Below are 20,945 nucleotides of genomic sequence, written 5' to 3'. Positions count from 1 at the left end.
ACCGACCGTCATATTAGTCAGGTCAGTTCTACACCACTATTCTAATGTGGTGATGACGTGTCTCTATATGAAACTATTGGGAATGATTGTGTATTGACGCTTCTAACACTATATTGTGATTTGTTTATCTTTATGCAGAAAGAATGGGTCTACATACTTGAGTAGCGGTAGTGAGTACAGTAACGTCACAGGAATGAGATGTAGATGTTAGAAAAATAGTGGTGTAGAACTGACCTGACTAATATGACGGTCGGTTATACTGGATATCGTGACAGTAGCTGACAAACGTGTACACGGAGCTATTTTTGAGGTTTATACTACAGTGTGGAATTAGCCTGAGTGACGAGATGTCTTGATTTACTGACTGCAAGATAGTGGACAGTGAGCGGTTACGTTAGGAGTGATTATGGAGGATCACAATATTTACAGAAGTGATTGAGAACCGTTTTATGTATTTATCTATTTATTTATTTCTATCGATATATATGAGAATGAGTCTTTTGTAACATTTTGAATCGGGCAAATTTTTCCTTGTAGGACGTTGTGCTGCTATACTTGTTTCTATATCAATTCACCATAATGAACATTTGATCTAAAATTATTATATTGATTATTTATTGAATTACTTTGTATAGATTTTTTTTATATAGGATTGTACATTCTATATTATGACGTATATATTATGAATTATAAATACTTGTTATGTGACTCTATATTGATCTTATGCTATGACAGTTTTTGTTTAATTATCTAATTTTTAGCCTAAGGGCATTATGATTTGTTTGTTTTTGTTTTCCTTTTCTTTTTTTCTTTATTTAGATGTTTTTATTATTGTTAATTAGCTGTCAATCATTGTTACGTTCTGCTGCACGCTATATAAACCTCTCTTTGGACATACGGGTTAGCCTATGATTAAGTGCGCCTGCGCACGAAACGCATTAGGTATTTGCTTTTTAATGGATCAATAAAGATGGAATTTTATATCTGAAGTCCGGAGTGTTTGGAGCTTCTTTCGACTGAATTTTAATGATTTATCTTTGTCTCATTTTTGTACAGCACAGGAACCTGACATTTTACCAGAGGTGTGTAGACTTTTTATATCCACTGTATGTGAATTGTATTATTAATTCAGTTGTTTTTAATTATTTTTGCCAATGGCCTTCGTAATGATTATGTTTACAAAGAACTTTAGGTGATTATCGATATGGTTTTAAAAACACAGAATGACAAATGTCATTTGAAGATATTGGGGGCAGATTTATTAAAATGTGAGATTAGAGCTACCTCTAAATGTATGCTGTGAGTTGTTACTAGCTTGATGATTATCCATTTAACAGAAGTGCAAATGAGCTTACAATGAAAATAGTGTTGCCAAAGTGATTTCAGGAATCCTAAGCATCTGCACGCTGAGACTAATGAGCCTTGGGACATATATAAAGGATTAATGTGATCCCATATAGGCCAGCCCATATGCCTCTACTGTTGTGCCTATTTCTTTTAAATCCCACCCAATGCAGTACTTGCTCACAAAGCTCTGCCAGCTTTAAGATATTGCATATACTGGTTCCTCAATGCCCCTTTAAATAGGCTTTGCAGCCTATTTAAAGTATTAAAGTATTGAGTGAGGGCAGAAATGTCAGAGGCAGAATTTTGCACAGTACATTCAGTTTCATTCTAAGTATACCGTGGCCAAAGCAGCTCCCCCCCTGCCCACTAAATAGTGACTTTCTATGGCAACTTATAGCAGCCCCTCTGGCATTTACCAGAATCCACAGATTCCAAGCCCAGGCATGGCCATACTCCGTAAACCTGAAGCTTTTAGGCCTCTCCCTGCTTCTGACTCTAACACTGATGGTCTCTTCACTTCTTTTACAGTATTTACAGCTAAGTCTATGAGTTCCTGTGCTACACCCTCCAGCATTCTGATACTCTGCCTGCCCTATGCTGTCTGTGTGTGCCATACTCTGCCTGCCCTACCCTGCCAGTGTGTGCCATACTCTGCCTGCTCTATGCTGCCTGTGTGTGCCATATTATGCCTGCCCTATGCTGCCTGTGTGTGCCATACTCTGCCTGCCTACCCTGCCTGTGTGTGATATACTCTGCCTGCCCTATGCTGTCTGTGTTTGCCATACTCGGCCTGCCCTACCCTACCCTGCCTGTGTGTGCCATACTCTGCCTGCCTTACCCTGCCAACGTTTACCATACTCTGCCTGCCCTATGCTGCCTGTGTGTGCAATACTCTGCTGCTTACCCTGCCTGTACATAACATACTCTGCCTGTGCGTGCCATACTCTGCCTGTGCGTGCCATACTCTGCCTGCCCTATGCTGTCTGTGTGTGCCATACTCTGCCTGCCCTTTGCTGCCTTTGTGTGCCATACTCTGCCTGTCCTATGCTGCCTGTGTGTGCCATACTTTGCCTGCCCTATGCTGCCTGTGTGTGCCATACAGGGGGCCAGTTATTCTCAGTCCTGATACCATTTAAAGCTTACACATAGGTAAGCAGTTACAGCAGCCAGACAGGTGGGGGTCACGGAGCGCCAGTTGGACAGCACTTTTCTAGGGAGATCACTGCCCTCACCTGTTAGTCTCCACAACCTTTTGCAAAGCCAGTATTGTGTAATGAAAAGTACACCTATGATTACACTGAAAAACATCTATTCCTGTACCAAAGATACTAGTACTGAAAACCATCAGCAAAACAACGCATAAATATTTACGCACTTTGTACTGGTATGCCTGCCAAGAAAATAAAGCACACACGACATAACAAAATATATTATTTTACTTCTTTGTTATTAGTAGTTTTAAATCTCGTGTAAACTACTTGTATGAAGGTTGGGGGAAAGAAACTGCCTACACTCACTTTCCTGTTGCCCTGCAGAACTGCTCTCTGCCTAGAGACAATAGACCACAACATTATGAAGCACCCGTAGGTGACTCGTGTTGATTCAGGGTGCCTAGCTCACTTGTAAAAACAAATTGTGGCGGTTACTGTAGGTGCCAAGAAAATCATGGTTTCAGTTGAGAATGCTAGGAGATACCATTGAGGGTAAGTACTCCAGACGCAGTAAAACCCTATTATAATTCCAGAAGACCCAAATGGGAAATTCGAGAAGTAGACTGGTAGCAGGAACAATCGTAAATCACTGCAGTTTTGAAAATGGAATTGCTTACTTCTGCTGGACACCACTGGTGGAATAGTATATACAGGTAAAGGATCTGTTATTCAGAATGCTTGGGAAACCTGTTGTTTTGAGTATAAGGGTTTTTTCAATAAATCTACTAAAAAAAACATTTAAATGTTAAATAAGCACAATAGGACTGTTTAGCCACCAATATGGACTTGCAAGTAGAAGCCACTGTTTGATTATCCCAGTGAAAAAAATGTAAAATAGAATCTATAGAAGATGTCCATTGCTACACATTAGAACTGCTTTCAGGTAACCTATTGTTTCTCCTACTCCCATGTAACTGGAGGAGTCCCAAGCAGGACTTGGATTTCTTACTATTGAGTGCTATTCTGATATCTACTGGGAGCTGCTATCTTGCTCCCTTCCAATTGTTCTGCTGATCGGCTGCTGGGGGGGGGGGGGGGGGGGGGGGGGAGGGGGGTGGTATGACTCCAACTTAAAGGAGACATATTGGATAAATGGGAAAAACCTAATTTTGTAGGCAATTATGAATAATATACGGGGCTGGTTTCACTTTGTGCTAAAAATTAATCCTATCTGTAAAAATGTCCCCTTTATTGGAGCTCCCTATAGATCCTTTCAGTTCTCTGTCTGTGTTTGAAATAAAGGGTGGGCATGTTGTAATGGTCCCTGCCAGAAGCCCAGTAGGAGGGGGAGAGCCAATCACAGCCCTGCAGTCACACAAGCAAAGACAGGCTTCAGTTCCCAACAAGGTCAGCCTAGCTGCTGATTGGCTCCTATCCTACAGTGCCTGTACTGAGAGCCGTTGCCCCCCCCCCCCACATCCAGAGAATTTAGCCAGCAGGAAGTGGAACGGATGGGCGGGGCTAGTGGGGTTTTGGTGGAATTTCTTAATACATCAGTCTGAAACACAACTTTTTTAAGCTCAATCCTTCTATATCTATATGAGTAAAATTGATTGGTAGATTCATCATTTTTATAGAATATGTCTCCTTTAAAGCTCAGCAGTAAAGTGTGACTGAAGTTTATCAGAGCACAGGTCACATGGCTGTGACACCCTGGGAAATGAAGAATATGGCTAACTCCATGTGAAATTTCAAAATTAGACATAAAATGATCTGTTTGTACTGATAAAAAATGGATTTCAATGCAGGATTCTGCTGGAGAAACTCTATTAATTAACATGATTTCCCACGACACCAGGGGTGGGCCAAGCCGACTGGGCGCCCTAGGCAACCCGGTCGGCCAATTCCGCCACCCCCCCCCCGAACGTCGCATGCGTGCCAAAGCACAGGAGGAGGTGCAGAGGGGGGCGCGGCGATTAGATCGGTCATTGCCTCTACCGCTAATGACAAGCGGCGGAGGCAATGACAAAGTAGCACTAGGGGTAGGCAGGAAAGGTTCTGGTGCCCCCCAATTGTTGCACCCTAGGCAGCTGCCTCTTCTGCCTACCCCTAGTTCCACACTATTCCTTTAGCTATATTATAACTGTCTGTTTACATGATGGCTAATCTATACCCTCCCAGCAACTATGATGCAGTCATGTAATCACGCATAGCAACGAAGTTTGAAGAAACATGTATACAGTTTTAGGAAGCTGCAGCCCCATTCACCAGATTCTAAATGAGTCATAACCTCAACAAAGCTTGTAAGTCTAAAGGCAAAGCAAAAATCCTCTGCCTGACCTAACAGCCCATTCACCCAATGCAAATAAAAGGAGCCCTAGCCTCCAAAGCTACCTTTCCTTCCCCCAATAATGCAGCAGCAGCAGCCGCACTTTCCCGCCGCAGGGCCAGGAGGCGCAGAGAACGATCCGACTGTGGGCGGGGCCACGAGTTAAAGCGCATTCTCACTCTGTGGGCGGGGCCAGGAAGGGAAGCGCGGACTCTCGTTGTGGGCGGGGCCAGGAGGTGCAGAAGAAATCCTTTCTGTGGGCGGGGCCAGGAGGTGTAGCGCAGGCTGTGGGCGGGACCAAGAGCTGAAGAGCACGCTCGGGCTGTGGGCGGGGTATGTGTCGGACAGTTTTGAGGAGGGTTATATGACCTAGTGCAACTTTCCGCCGGCTAATGAGGATTGTTACTTTACACGCGAATCTTTCCCCGGGACAGCGAGATATTCGTTGTGAATGTGGCACCTGATGGGGGACGCACGGAGAAGCCGCCGGAGAGATGTTCCAGCGCGTTAAGGAGCGGAGCTGACTGGGGACAAGGTAAGGGGAGTTCGGGCGGAACAATATACAGTTGTATTCATGCGAGCTTGCAGATTCCATGGTGGGGCAGCCCCAGAGGATCTTGTCCAGCAGGAGCAGCCGGAGTGATGGGGGAGGGATTGTAAAACCTTTAATCTCCTAATCTTGTCACCGCATCTGAGAAATAAGGTATGAATACTAACTAGCTTTTATTTATGAACCTGCGCACACGGTGATTGTATCAGGAAGCAGAATGCAAAACCTTTAAGGGCAAAGACACACAGAGCTACTTAGTAGCAACTACTTGTCTCGGCTACTAAACACCAGAAAATCCCCTGCCATAGACAATACTGACAATTGCCTCTGCTAGAACACATGCAGAGACAATTATCAGTTAGTGATCAGCATTGTCTATTTTAGTAGCCATGACAAGTAGCTGCTACTAGTATCTCCATGTGTCTTCACCCTTAAACTGCTGTCCATTTTTTTAACATTTAGTGATTTTTTTAAAGTTGGCCATACATGTATTGATAAAGTAGTACAAAACTTAGTTTCTTACGATTTTTCGGGCTGGTAGAGGAACACTCTACCAACAGTCTTTAGAGCAGGGTGAAAGGCAGATGTTCAACACTTGGGTCCCTACCAGGATGTCGTGGCCACAGGTAGCGGCAGCTTGAATGCCAGTATGAGGCTCAGGGGCTGGGTGATCTTTGTTTGTACATGTGGTGCAGGTACTAACGTCACTGCTGTGGCTAGCTGCAGCCGCACCGTTCTATACAGGTGCTTTGTCTGCTGCATTTTTGTCTTCAAACGCACAACAACTCAGTATGAGTACAATTCCCATTTGTATGTGGCTTAAAAGTATTGCTTATTCATTATCGGGGCAATGTTACACACCGCAAACCAGTTTAATTAAAGGGGTTGTTCACCCTTGAGTTAACTTCTAGTATGGTTGTTGCGAATAAGTGGTTTTGAATGAGAAACTGGTATATGAATAGAAGAGGACCTGAACAGAAAGATAATGAATGAAAAGTAACAATAAAACTGTAGCCTAATATAACATTAGTTTTTTGGCTTTCGGGGCTCAGTGACCCCTGTTTAAAAGCTGCAAAGAAAAGAAGGCAAATAATGAAAAAAAATCAATAATAAAGACTGTTGCAAAGTTGCTTAGAAGTGACATTCTACAGCAGTGATGTCCCAACCTTTTATACCTGTGAGCAACATTCAAATGGAAAAAGTGTTGGGGAGCAACATAAGCATGAAAAAGGTTCCAGAGGTGCCAAATAAGAGCTATGATTGGCTATTTGGTAGCCCCTATGTGGACTGGCAACCTACACGAGGCTCTGTTTGGCAGTAAACCTGGTTTTTATGCAACCAAATCTTGCCTCCAAGCCAGGAATGCAAAAATAAGCATCGGCTTTGAGGCCACTGGGAGCAACATCCAAGGGGTTGGGGAGCAACATGTTGCTCGCGAGCCAATGGTTGGGGATCACTGTTCTACAGCATACCAACAGTTAACTTTAAAGTGAACCGCTCCTTTAAAATGCCATTCTCCTAAGGGCCTGGGTGCATGGAGCAGTTTGCCTGCGTTTTTCTTCAGGGTGAGAGAAGCAGATACACTTACTTATGCAGCTTTGTGTATATGCACTAAAAAGTACAGTGTCTGCCTGAGTGCAGGTACACAGAGCGTAGTTTGGGCAAAAAAAAATGAGAATATGCCCCTCCACTGGCATCAGCACCCTACCTTGCCTGCACCTGGAACCATTGAGTCGGCCAGAGAGCAGGCATATGCAGTGGATACTCGTATAAAATGAAAACTCTTGCATTTCTTTGTGTCGGTCTGGGTGCAGGCACACATGGCAGGTATAAGCAATGTTTCCAAGTGCAAGCAAGGTAGGAGGCAGATGCCAGTGGTGGGGTTGATCAGCCCCATGTGGCATTAACCTTATAGGACACAACCAGCTCATTGGTTACTGCCTTCTAGGCTGACATAATTCAACCCAGAAGGGGAAAAATCGATATATAGGTGTGATTTGAAACTACAGAAAATAGATGCTTGGGGGTATTCAATATTTAGGTAAATGGTCTAGAAAGAGCAGGAGTTATATAAGGAAGCACATATTTACATTTTTTCCTACCACACCTAATATACACTTTGTTTGTAATTGGAGTTTTTTGCATTAGTGAACAAGAATGAATGAAAACCATTTATTTTCACTTGTATTAACTGAAATAGTTATCTGCATAGATGGTTTTTGCTTACATTTGTGAAGCAGATGTGGCACTATATTATTATAGGTATGGGATTTGTTATCCAGTATGTTTGGGATCTGGGGTTTTCCATATAAGGGATCTTTCTGTAATTTGGATCTGCATACCTTAAGTCTGCAAAAAATTTATTTAAGTATGTTCAACCCTGTAGGTTTGTATTGCCTCCAATAAGGATTAATTATAACAAGTTCAAATTGGGATCAAGTTTCAAGCACGTCTACAGGAAGGCCGTCTATGGGAGACGGCCTTCCTATAATTCAGAGCTCTTTTTCAGATTCTTGCCCTGAATATTTGAGGAGAAAACATTGGGCAACGTTGTAAAACAACGTGCCACAAATGTTTTCCCACTGGCGATTCACTTTATTTCTGGTGGGAAAGCATCTAAGGGAGATTTGTCACCCTCAGTTGCCCAGATTTAACCATAGCCCATGACATATCTCCCCATGTGCTATCCTAAATGATGGCCCCTCTTCTTACTGGTCTTCTGGGTGTTGACCTCTACAATATTTTCTAGGTATGTACCCGAGTTGGCACACCGGCTCCAGGACTGTGCAGCCTGTGCTGAAAGCAGTATAAGCTACGCCTTAGGCTTAGGGAAACAGGGATGCTGCATTGGAGAGGAGATTTGAGTCAGAATTTCATTTTTACAGAGAAGCTGTTTGTTGGAGAGAACATCAAAGTGAATTGTTGGTAATATAATAAATGAGTGGCAGGGATTCTCACCTATAGTGATTAATTCCTAGCACACTTAGGCTGTACTGCTGTCTTGAATCATATGTGGATAAGGAGTGCTTGGCTGTGCATGCACAAATGGGAGCTGGCGTGTGGCGGGGCTGCTCCCACAGCTCAGTGGCTTTGAAATTACAGACAGCAATTGAAATTACAGACAGCAACCACCTGTCACAAGACCGCTTAGCTCACCTGTTCCAGCAAGGATCAACAACTAGTGAGCACACACTGCAGACAAACAGCCACAGCTCTATCAGAACATTTGTGCCTTTGTACCTAAGGCAGCTTTACATTGCAAGCAGCTTGTTGCTGGGGAAACCGGCCTCATGGAATTAACTAATTGATGTCTGTGTAACCTACATGCTGCTGGTTTGCTGTTGCCAAAAGGCTGTTGGTAGCATCCAACTGGTGTTTAATGGAACCGCTTATTGCTGGAAATGCTCAGTCTCAATGCTGGAACAACACTTGGAGCCATCATCCAAGTGTTGCTCACTCACACATTTTAGAAAGATCCAGCAATATCTCCAACCCCTAACCACCCTTTTCATTATTATTTAGCACTAAAATATTCCACAGTGATATCCAGTAAAGCAGCATGTGCACCAAACATACATATTACACACAAATACAAACCACCCTGTGGCACAAATGCCCCTCTCAAATGGCAAATAAAAAGGTTTTTGACGGTCGTTTTTATGTTGTGGTGTTCTGCAGAAACCTTTTACAGACACGTTATGCTACACTGAAAACATATTTATGATGCCATAAATTTAGATGAAATCCTTTGCTGCCTATGCAGGACATGGGTGCCAAGTTTCCCTGGGTGGGTTCGATAGCCTAGATAACTGATGGTCTGTTCAAACATGAAATCTTTCTGCAGTTCCAATCATTCAGGTTGTCGGTCTAAATAAACAGGGTGGCCATCAATTTATGTGGCCAGTTGCATGGTATTTATTTAGGGCAATGGCACATGGAATGTTTTGTTGGTGGAAAGGAAAACCAGAAATGCAGGCAACTAAATGTCCCGTGTTCCATTGTCCTTATCCTTGGCACCCCCAAGTGACTTTGACATGCATTAAAACCTTATGGTTTTAATGCATGTCAAGGTGTTTGAATGCATTTCCAAGTGGACTTGGACAAGAATTAGATTATAATAGGAGCCTATGCAGCTATACCGCTGTGAGTGGATGGCATTTACAAGTCATTGCTTGCTTTGCCCAATAGAATATTTAAAACCTATCTAATAGGGGACCATCCAGATATATGTTGGGTTAGTAGCAGGGCTGTGGAGTCAGTAGATAAATTCTCCGACTCCTCAGTTTCTTATACTTCCGACTCTACGACTCCGACTCCTTAGTGAAGCATACAGTCAATGAAAAGCATGCTTCATGGTCACTCAACGTGTTCGTTTATGCACTGCGTGCATTGGGCTTTATTCTTATAGCAGAGAAGTAATTAATAATCACTGTTTGTGAATTAGGACATTTAAACTTGCTTTATTTTTTTTTTTATTCCCATTTAAATTTAGTAGGAGTCGGAGTCGGTTCATTTTTTGCCGACTCTGACTCCAGGTACCCAAAATTGCATCCGACTCCACAGCCCTGGTTAGTAGTATAGCCAGCAGCTAATATATGCTCATATTTGGCCAGCTTAAAACATACTACTGTACAGCAGTTTCGCAGCCCTGACCATTAGTGTAACAACTGAGGTCTTGCGTATGTTCATGCTTGGTTTTTATTTTTTTTGTTTGGCGGAAAAGAGTTGCAAGTTCCTGAAATTACCCACGCACAGGCTTAGGTTTAGTCTTAATTCTGTGTATGAAGCAGATCTTGTGGTAAGCATGATTTAACTCTTTTCAGACAAAGCCAGAGTTTGAAAAATATTTGTGCAAGCAAGGGTATAATATGGAAATTCTCACAGTGGAGGAGCATTAACAAGTTACTCAAGCTGGCTATTCACACGCTAATATCATACAAAATAAGGTTTCATACAATATTTGGTGCGTGTATGGTGAATCGTTGGGAAGACCGATATCGCAAAAGCCTTGGATATCCGTCGTCTCGTCAAGCAGGCTGACAATCCACCCATACACTGGAAAAATCTTTTAATTGTGCCTTCACCTGAGAGCATTATAGCATTAAAGCTATTAATAGCTAAAGCATAATATCCACCAACTAACTGTAGTCCTTAAAAATAACTCAGAGGATGTTCTGTACATCAAATTTTGGCAGACAATCGTATGAAAGTGACTTTCTGGGAATACATTGTAGTTCCTCCAAGGAAATCCTGAGATACCCAATACATGCACAGATTTTATTGTTATCCGTCCAAAATTTTCTAACGTGTCTGACTGAACGTTCGATCGCCGTGGTACGAAAATTACGGGGACAGTCTGAAAATCATACAAACCGTAGTTTATATCAACGCCTGTTTTACTCCGTGGTCTGCTTTACTCACTGTTTAATGGTTTCCTACAGTGCTACAGAGGAGCTTATTTATATAAAAATATTTGCGCTTAGGGCTGGGCGATATACCGTTTAATACCGAATACCGGTGTTTTTTTTTTTAAAACTATATTCATTTTTCAGATACCGCAATACCGGGGTGTCAGGGTACTCACCCGTGCGGCCCGGTTTCGCGCGCCTCCTTGCGTCAAAGCGCACGTACATGTCAAAGCGTGCACGTCCATGACACGCGGACGGCGCTGGTTCTGCGCATGCGTGGGGGGGTATTTAAAGCTGCGGCCTTGCCTGGGAAACTAAGCCTGCCTGATTTACCTTACGACTTTCTGTTGCCGATCCTTCGCTTGCCTGACTCTGATTTTCAATACTGCAGTAATTATTCTCTAATTTATTAGGAAATGGGGTTAACATCTAATCATGCATTGAAAAAAAAAATACCGTCCAATACCGTGACACCGATATAATTTTGAAAAATACCGTGAATTTTTGGTCATACCGCCCAGCTCTATTTGCGCTTTTGATGCAAACATACATTAGTAAAAGAGCAGGGTAACGGTACACTCTGACATGATCCTGACATGCTTGTATGTAATTTGATAGAAACATTTCAGTATTACTAGGTTTGTCTTAGGTGGCAGTAAAGCTGGACAGTGGGAGCTGTCATGACACATAGCTTCTTGTGTCCACAAAGTTTCATCAAAGACTCTAATAAAAACACTGAACTGTGTTGTGCCTGTCCATAAGTTTTACTCTCTCTTTTATCTTAGCAAGACATGCAATTTTATTGTTTTCAAATTTGGGAAATTAATGTGGCTGCCTCTTATTGTAGAAACATTTTACTCTTGTCATAGTGTCATTTTACTTGTGCCATGTTTTTCATAATCATTTCTATGATTTGTTGTTAAAGCAGTTCAGCAGTGCCCCAGGAAGCCTTCTGTATAAACAAACCCTCTCCCCCCCTCACAGCTGCAGCCTTTTTTTAGATAAGGAACATAATACAGGACTGCTCAATGGACGGTTAATTTGTTTTTGTTGTGCTGTTTTGGCCAGAAAGTAGAATGTGACTTTTCTTTTATATTTTACCTTCCTGTTATTACAAGGAATAACAAAAATCATACATATTTCTTGATTAAATTAACAGGAAAAAAACACATGCAGCAAAGCTGTATTCATTGAACTCCTGTTGAATAAAGGGGAGGGGGGTATACTTCTTATGCAGTAGGATGTATTTCCTATGGCAGGCACAGTGGATAGGTAGAATGCGTGTCTGACATTCTCTTGACTGTCAAGAAATGTAACAGGAAAGGGTGTTTTGGCTGTTGTGGTTCTCCCTGACGGAACTGTGGCTGTCAAGCTTCCAAGTGTGCCATAGGCCATCTTCTAAGAAGGGATAATTAGTATAATGAGTCCCTTGGTGCCACTATATAGAAGGAATAGCAGAAAAGGAAAGAAGAGATTCATTACAGGTGTTAAACCGAGTATCTCAAAGTTCTGCAGATTTATTTTTTCGTAAGAACTAAGGAGGCTGAAAGAAGTGCAACATGAAAAAAATAAAATATTTCAGTTACACAATAATAACTAATAAAACAGGGTTACCAGACTTTTATGTTTACTAAATTTATAAATATTGCTTGTTTAGAGCTACTTACTTGCACGTTTTAATGTAGGGTTTCATAGCCTTTTAAAGGAAAGTCATTTTGGCATTTTACTGCCAATAGATTTGCCACATACAGTGGTGTGAAAAACTATTTGCCCCCTTCCTGATTTCTTATTCTTTTGCATGTTTGTCACACAAAATGTTTCTGATCATCAAACACATTTAACTATTAGTCAAAGATAACACAAGTAAACACAAAATGCAGTTTTTAAATGAGGGTTTTTATTATTTAGGGAGAAAAAAAATCCAAACCCACATGGCCCTGTGTGAAAAAGTAATTGCCCCCTGAACCTAATAACTGGTTGGGCCACCCTTAGCAGCAATAACTGCAATCAAGCGTTTGAGATAACTTGCAATGAGTCTTTTACAGCGCTCTGGAGGAATTTTGGCCCACTCATCTTTGCAGAATTGTTGTAATTCAGCTTTATTTGAGGGTTTTCTAGCATGAACCGCCTTTTTAAGGTCATGCCACAACATCTCAATAGGATTCAGGTCAGGACTTTGACTAGGCCACTCCAAAGTCATCATTTTGTTTTTCTTCAGCCATTCAGAGGTGGATTTGCTGGTGTGTTTTGGGTCATTGTCCTGCTGCAGCACCCAAGATCGCTTCAGCTTGAGTTGACGAACAGATGGCCGGACATTCTCCTTCAGGATTTTTTGGTAGACAGTAGAATTCATGGTTCCATCTATCACAGCAAGCCTTCCAGGTCCTGAAGCAGCAAAACAACCCCAGACCATCACACTACCACCACCATATTTTACTGTTGGTATGATGTTCTTTTTCTGAAATGCTGTGTTACTTTTACGCCAGATGTAACGGGACACGCACCTTCCAAAAGTTCAACTTTTGTCTCGTCGGTCCACAAATTATTTTCCCAAAAGTCTTGTCAATCATTGAGATGTTTTTTAGCAAAATTGAGACGAGCCTTAATGTTCTTTTTGCTTAAAAGTGGTTTGCGCCTTGGAAATCTGCCATGCAGGCCGTTTTTGCCCAGTCTCTTTCTTATGGTGGAGTCGTGAACACTGACCTTAATTGAGGCAAGTGAGGCCTGCAGTTCTTTAGATGTTGTCCTGGGGTCTTTTGTGGCCTCTCGGATGAGTTGTCTCTGCGCTCTTGGGGTAATTTTGGTCGGCCGGCCACTCCTGGGAAGGTTCACCACTGTTCCATGTTTTTGCCATTTGTGGATAATGGCTCTCACTGTGGTTCGCTGGAGTCCCAAAGCTTTAGAAATGGCTTTATAACCTTTACCAGACTGATAGATCTCAATTACTTTTGTTCTCATTTGTTCCTCAATTTCTTTGGATCTTGGCATGATGTCTAGCTTTTGAGGTGCTTTTGGTCTACTTCTCTGTGTCAGGTAGCTCCTATTTAAGTGCTTTCTTGATTGAAACAGGTGTGGCAGTAATCAGGCCTGGGGGTGACTACAGAAATTGATATTGAAATTGATAAACCACAGTTAAGTTATTTTTTAACAAGGGGGGCAATCACTTTTTCACACAGGGCCATGTAGATTTGGAGTTTTTTTTTCTCCCTTAATAACGTAAACCTTCATTTAAAAACTGCATTTTGTGTTCAATTATGTTATCTTTGACTAATAGTTAACGGTTTTTGATGAGCAGAAACATTTAAGTGTGACAAACATGCAAAAGAATAAGAAATCAGGAAGGGGGCAAATAGTTTTTCACACCACTGTATATTTATTCTGCCATTACCACTGACTCAGCAGTATTGCTCTGTAAGTCTACAATTTCTTTACTGTTGTTACTTTTTATTATTTTTGATTGATTTTTACAGGCAGTTATCATCTCTGCAGTGCTTCTTCCTTTGAAGCTGCATGACTGGCACAGCTGCTCAGGTATGGCAAACAATGCTGACATGGATGGGAGTCACAGCTATGGCGGCTTTTACCTAGAGTGACTGCCAGTCGGTGCCTTACTATGTGCAGCCATATCTTGCTATGTGCATGCTAATTCAAAGCCTGTGCATTTCAAATATGTCCCTATTGGTCTCACTTGTGGGATGTGCATTTACACAGAGCCCAATTTAATATGTGCATACTGCAATACCATAGTATGGCTTTGTGCAGTGGGGATTACAGCGGGCACTTTTATTGGAATGCCTTTTTTTAGTTTTTCAAATGACTGTCTGGTTGGACCCTAGCAACCAGATAGCTGCTGAGATTCCAAACTGGAGAGCTGACTAAATAATTTAAAAACCACAAATAATAAAAAATTAAGATCAATTGCAAATTGCCTTATAATAGTACTCTCTACATCAAACTAAAAGTTAATTTCAAAGGTGAACAACCCCTTTAATTTGTGGTCACTCAAAAATTCAGTCTGGGAACACAATAAGGGCCAAAACTGAAAATGGAACCATTTGATGAATATTTCCGAATGGTCATTCGGTTGTGATAAAGTACAAAATTCAGGTTTCCCTGTGTTAATATGCGAAAAACACAACCTTTGTCAGAGGAAGGGCAAACCCTAAATGTACAATTCTTCATATCTGATAGCACGGAGATATATAGTGAGGAGGATCTGCAACACTTCTGCTCATTCACTTACCAAACATGCTTGATTGTAGTCCTTACCGCGGTTAAAGGATTTAATTCAATTGGGACTCTAGACAGGGATTCCCAGCATTCTTTGAAAGGTGATACTTCTATTTTAGTAAGAGGGGAACTGCCAGCAACTGATGTAGTTGTGACTTGTTCCAAAACAAACAGTGAGTTTTATTGCTTCATGGAATTAAGAAATTCTGTAGCATCAACTGTGATAACTGTGATTTTCTAACCTTACCACAATTAACAGCTGTGTCACAACAATGCTGCTGAAGCAGTTGCTGATGTATCTGAAGAGATGTAAGACTTCTAAACCATTTTCCTTCTGCTTTTATATAAGGAAACTGAATGCCATGAACCTTAATATCTGTATATTTCCTATACTGTTGCTGTTATTGACTCTTGGTCTGGCTCTGTCTAGCAATGTTGTATGGCTAGCAAGGCAGTGGTTCATAAAAGGGATACTTACATACTCTAAAAAAGCAAATTAAGGAAGAAAGAAAGAAGATCAAAACACTGCACCACCCACAGCTGTATTAGTTCGTAGACTCAGACCAAGTTAAAACTTAACCATTAAAATATATCAAATAGTTAAAAGTAAGGGGTACAGCTCAGTGACACAATGTGGCTTATGGGTTAGGGACTCCTGGATTGATCAGAGACATCTTTCTTTATATGGGTAGTCAACTGCCTTGATCTCATGATCTCTGAAAGATTGCTTTGTTTTGTCCTGATTTATGTTATATGTGCTTCAGAAAGCTTATTGTGCCTACACCCGGGGCTATTACGATGGCCTGAATGCAGGCACATGGAGCAGATTTTGGTAACAGGCCAGTTTGCCTGCACTGGGGCCGACACAATAGCTATGAGTTCAGGCACATCGGTAAATCAGGTTTATCCGCCAGCCCAGAATCCACCTCGTATGGCAGGAGCCTAAGTGCATGTAAGGACAGGCATTGTTCTAACTGCTAATTCTTTAATAGATGCCGTCACATATTAGCAGGTTTTTATTTGCAGTGCTAAACCTTTCTATTTACCATGTAACTGATTAGTTCAGGTTTCTTTGTTTTTTCCGCAGATACTTTGTTTATATGTTTATTCGGTTTTAATGCATGTTTAGAAAAAAAAGGTAACGCCACTAAAGCAACAATAGCTTTTGAAGTTGTTTGTACACCTTGCAGTCTAAATTTCTTTAGAGGGACATACAGCCTAAAACCAGATTTAACCTGAATACACCCATCAATTTGAGAATAAAATGCACTAAATCAGTGCTGTCCAACTTCTGCGGTGCCGAGGGCCGGAATTTCTCTAACATACATGGTGGAGGGCCGCTAATGGAAGCCAGTTTTGACCACTCCCCTTTTTGAAACCACACCTGCTTTAAACCACACCTATTTTATCACAATGGTGGTAGCACAGCAAAATCCCAAATGCTTGGTCCTTACTGTGGGGATATCAACCGTCATTCATTTGTGAAAGAATTATGTCATATTAAGATATACCCTTAAATTCCATATGCCTCCTCCTCCCCTGTGGATAGCAGAGCAACCCCCAGCATATAATTACACACCTTAGGGACCATTTAATGGCTATTTCCAACTGCTAACAAACTCCCACAACAAACCCCTGCCAGGATCACCTCCCACAAGCAGCATAGGGCAAGCAGAGTATGGCACACACAGGCAGCACTCTGCCTGTCCTATGCTGTCTGTGTGTGCCATACTCTGCCTGCCCTACCCTGCCTGTGTGTGCCATACTCTGCCTGCCATACCCTGCCTGTGCGCCATACTCTGCCTGCCTTACCCTGCCTGTGTGTACCATATTTTCCCTGCCCTATACTGCCTATGTGTGCCATACTCTGCCTACCCTGTGCTGCCTGTGTGTGCCATACTCTGCCTACCATATGCTCCCTGTGTGTGCCATACTCTGCCTACCCTATGCTCCCTGTGTGTGCCATACACACAGGTAGCATAGTCCAGGCAGTACCTGCATAGGTACCTACAGTACCTATGTCTGAGGTGTGAACAGGTAAACAATGGGGGTGATTACAGCCTGAGCCTGAGGTGTGAACACTGCAGGGGTTGAACAATGCAGAGATTAAAAGGTGTGAACAACACAGGGGATTACATTTTTAAACAATACAGGAGGATTACAGCCTGAATCTGAGGTGTGAACCATGCAGGGGGCCAGTTAATCTCAGTTCTGATACCATTTAAAGCTTACACAAAGGTAAGCCATCAAAGCAGCCAGACAGGTGGGGGGCCACACAGAGGGGGGTCGCGGGCCGCCAGTTGGACAGCACTGCACTAAATAAATTCTGTAGCTTGAGTTTCCTAAACTGCTCACAATTCTCTAGAACAGCACTTGCTTTCAAATTTCACCGCCATTTCATGTTCAGAAGGGATAAGAATCGTGGCTTCCAAGTTATACCTGCTTGCCTCTGTTTAGAGAGTAATTGGACACGAAGGAGTGAGGCTCTCTGTGCAGCTTAAGCTGGCCATACACACACCTATATAATTGTATGAAAGTAAATTGATGCAGAAAGAAATTAAGCAGCCGCACTTAAAAATTGAGGAGTCAGCAATTTTTACCCCACCCTTTTTCTACCCTACATGTTCCCTTTAATTGCAAAAAAATATAATCTATAAAACAGGTTTAGAACTTTTCTTATACATTTTATTTTAACAGGGCTAAGGTGTAACATGGTACATAGATTACTGCTTTGGAAATATCAGCTCACTGATTATTAATTTAAGATGTATGTTCAGAAAGGTGTACATTCTGTCAGGCATTGAAAAATGCAAATATTTGATGTATGATTTCTGTCCGAACAATTTGTTTACTGCTCAGACTGAGACGTTTACATTCCTTTATTTTAGGTAATTCGTTGATGGCATTTAATCATGTCCCTTCATGACCTTACATTAACCATGTATTATAAAGATAAAACTGGAGACTGAGAAGATGCAAGAAAGGTAAGGGGAGCCAATTTCATGTCTTGTATTTTTGTTTAATATCATACCTACTGTGATACTGAATTTCCTGAAATAGGGCTTTACTGAAAGCTTTTGCAGCTTGGTCTCATGGGGATCAAGGAAATATGTATCCATAATTTATTTTTGAAATATCTGTTAGTGTTTCTCTACTTCTGTCCCTTGATCATTTTCATAAGGTAAAAGCAGTGCTTTAGGCACAGAAGGGTAGGTTTTACACTTCTTGAAGCTGCTCCATGTTGATAGATTACCAGTGCACAGGAAATCCCCTGTCTGTTTGAGCATAAGAGTACTGCTGTGGGTATAGAGTTGGTATGTGGAATAAGTAGAAGAAAGCTGGCTATTGAGTAGAGAAATTAATATGCTGTTGGCTTTATGAAAGGCAACTTTTTGGGGGCTGGGGATTGGTTAAAATATGCAGATATAGGATCTTAGCTGAAAGGATGTTCGCAAATTATTATGTACCAGTAACATAGTAGAGCTGGCTGATAGGGACAGGCACAGATTACTGTGATCATGTTAAATTTCTTCATGTAATTTTATAAAGAAATATGAAAGTAATAAAGGCTGTGGTTTTTTTTATTTACTGAAGGTTTTTCACATTGTTACACATTGTGCACTCGCAGAGGAGTCATGGTAAAACCTTGTTCCTTTTGTTTGGGTTTGATAGGTAGAAGGAAGGAGCACTGGATCCCCTTAATTCCTCATCTGCTAATGCTCTTTAGCTTTCACATGATGCATTTTCAGTCTGGACAGACTGACTGCTAGTCAGGTTGGCATGATTGGTCTCTTGTAACGGCTCTACATGGCTGTTAGGCATCATAGTTGGAAGTTTGAGCAGCTTTAGGCTTATATCCCACATGGAACTTGGTAGCTGCCACATGTATATGTTAGAAATATTTTTCATTTTCTTTGGGGCAAGTAGGCTTGTATGGCCCCTTGGGAATCAAACCTATTTCTACCAAACTGTAATCATCACTAATTATCTTCCTGTGTGACTTTGGTGTAAAAAAAATTTTTACCGTTCAACATGGCTATTCAATACTGCAAAATATTATACAAAAACACATACAAAGCTCAACTACTTTTTAGGATTCCATTTCAACGTCAGATTCTAATTTTTGTGTGTGTGTGTGGAACGCCTTCAGAAAGTGATTCACATTTTCTTGAAACTCTGAAGTTGCACAAATGTTGTATCAATATAGAGAATTATTTTTCAGGTAACACAAATCAGTATCATCTTCACAGAGGTGAAGGCCATGGATATTCCAAGTTCACCCCTAAACATCCTTCCAAGAATGGCCACTGTTCAATTTCGTACAGGTATGACCTTTCTTTCCTTCCCTTTCCCTTTTTTTGGAATTTGGATATGCAGATATATTAAATGTTGAACAGCCGGTTAGTTGTGTTTTGCCTGATGTAGGATATTGGAAGAGGGATTTGTTGATGTACCCCCGAACACAAGGCTGCATTGTTGCAAACCAGTACATAGGCATAATATTTAACGTGATTCCAACATTTAAGGTGCCCATATATAGGCTTATAAAGGCCTCAGTCGGCAGCTTTTCAGCCCGTGTATGGGGCCTTTGGACAGGCCTACCCAACCTATATGGGGTCAAAAATCAGGCTGGTTTAAAAATCCTGTGGGGATGAGGAGCACGTTGATGCGGTCCTCGTCCCGACAGCATGTTTTCATGTTATGAATTAATACAAATTATATCATAACATTGTAAACTGAATGCAGGTGTGTGCTTTCTTTCTCTCAAACACAGATGACTTGCCCAGACCAGCTGTGATAGGATTATCAGGGAGTTGTGGATCATACCCAAACAGTGCTACAGCCATCAAGGAAATTCTTGCTTCTGTTTTACACATCCCAACCACTACCAAATCAACATTAGTAGACCCTCAGGATGACAGTGATCTAGAGGACTGGGAAGACGGCACCAGTGGTGAACTGAATGATGACTCTGACAGTGATTCTGACTGTGATCAAATTAATTCCACTTTACAAAAAGACATGCGGTTAAAAAGGTCCAGTGTGTCATGGGTCAACCTGGAGACAGAGTGCACTGAAGCTGGGCCAAGTGATCTAATCACTGCACCATCAACTGCTGCTAATGCACTTCCCTTTCTGAAACCTGATCTTTGTACAGAAGGTCAAAACATCTCTGATATAACTTCACAAGTGAACTTTTCTGGAACAGGTCTGCAAAGGGAGGCACGAAGATTTTCCTCACCAAATATTGCAAGCCTCTGTTTTGATCAAAGCATGATTAATTGTACAACTGCCATACCAGATTTGCCTCTTAGCACTGCTGATCTGCATAGTAAAGATATTAAACTGGTACGACGGAGATCGCAGTCCTTTTCCAGTATTCTTAAAGGTAATTTACCTTTTAATGTTTTTGGAATAGAGAAGACCTATGTTGCTGAATACAAAGACATTTTATCATTATCACCCTCATTTTTAAGTTTAACACCATCATAGTTCCCATGTGTTTTCAATAATAGCACATTAAAGGCTTGCTTTAACCACGTGAATAATTTAAACATGAAAAACCAGTTTTTGCAGCCTAACTTAGAATAGATGCAGCTTTCAAAAATGATCTGTATGTGACTGAGGACACACCTCCCTGAGAGGAGGGAAAGAAAGAAAGTAATTGGTGTGTTCAGCCCATGTGTACAATGAGGCATTGATAACACAATTTGGGCAATGTATAAAATAAAAAAAAATATATATATATATATATATATATATATATATATATATATATATATATATATATATATATATATATATATATATATATATATATATATATAATATAGAACAGAGAACCGCACACACAAGGACTTAGCAAAAAAGTGAAAAAATTTATTGTAGAAAATTTTTTTTTTCACTTTTTTGCTAAGTCCTTGTGTGTG

At 41.2% G+C, this 20,945-nt stretch overlaps 1 protein-coding gene across 1 annotated transcript in view; it reads left to right on the top strand.

Moving 5' to 3' along the window:
* Positions 1 to 5,171: 5,171 nt before the first annotated feature.
* The window catches only part of rubcnl (RUN and cysteine rich domain containing beclin 1 interacting protein like), a 33,874-nt gene continuing 18,100 nt past the window's right edge, over positions 5,172 to 20,945 (top strand). Inside the window, 4 exon segments of the mRNA NM_001203266.1 lie at positions 5,172 to 5,362; positions 17,904 to 17,999; positions 19,238 to 19,340; positions 19,790 to 20,404. Coding sequence (NP_001190195.1) covers positions 19,277 to 19,340; positions 19,790 to 20,404 — 679 coding nt within the window. The 5' untranslated portion in view covers positions 5,172 to 5,362; positions 17,904 to 17,999; positions 19,238 to 19,276.

Source organism: Xenopus tropicalis, chromosome 2 (assembly GCF_000004195.4).
Source record: "Xenopus tropicalis strain Nigerian chromosome 2, UCB_Xtro_10.0, whole genome shotgun sequence".
Lineage (NCBI taxonomy): Eukaryota > Metazoa > Chordata > Amphibia > Anura > Pipidae > Xenopus > Xenopus tropicalis.
This window is presented reverse-complemented; position numbering and strand designations above follow the sequence as displayed.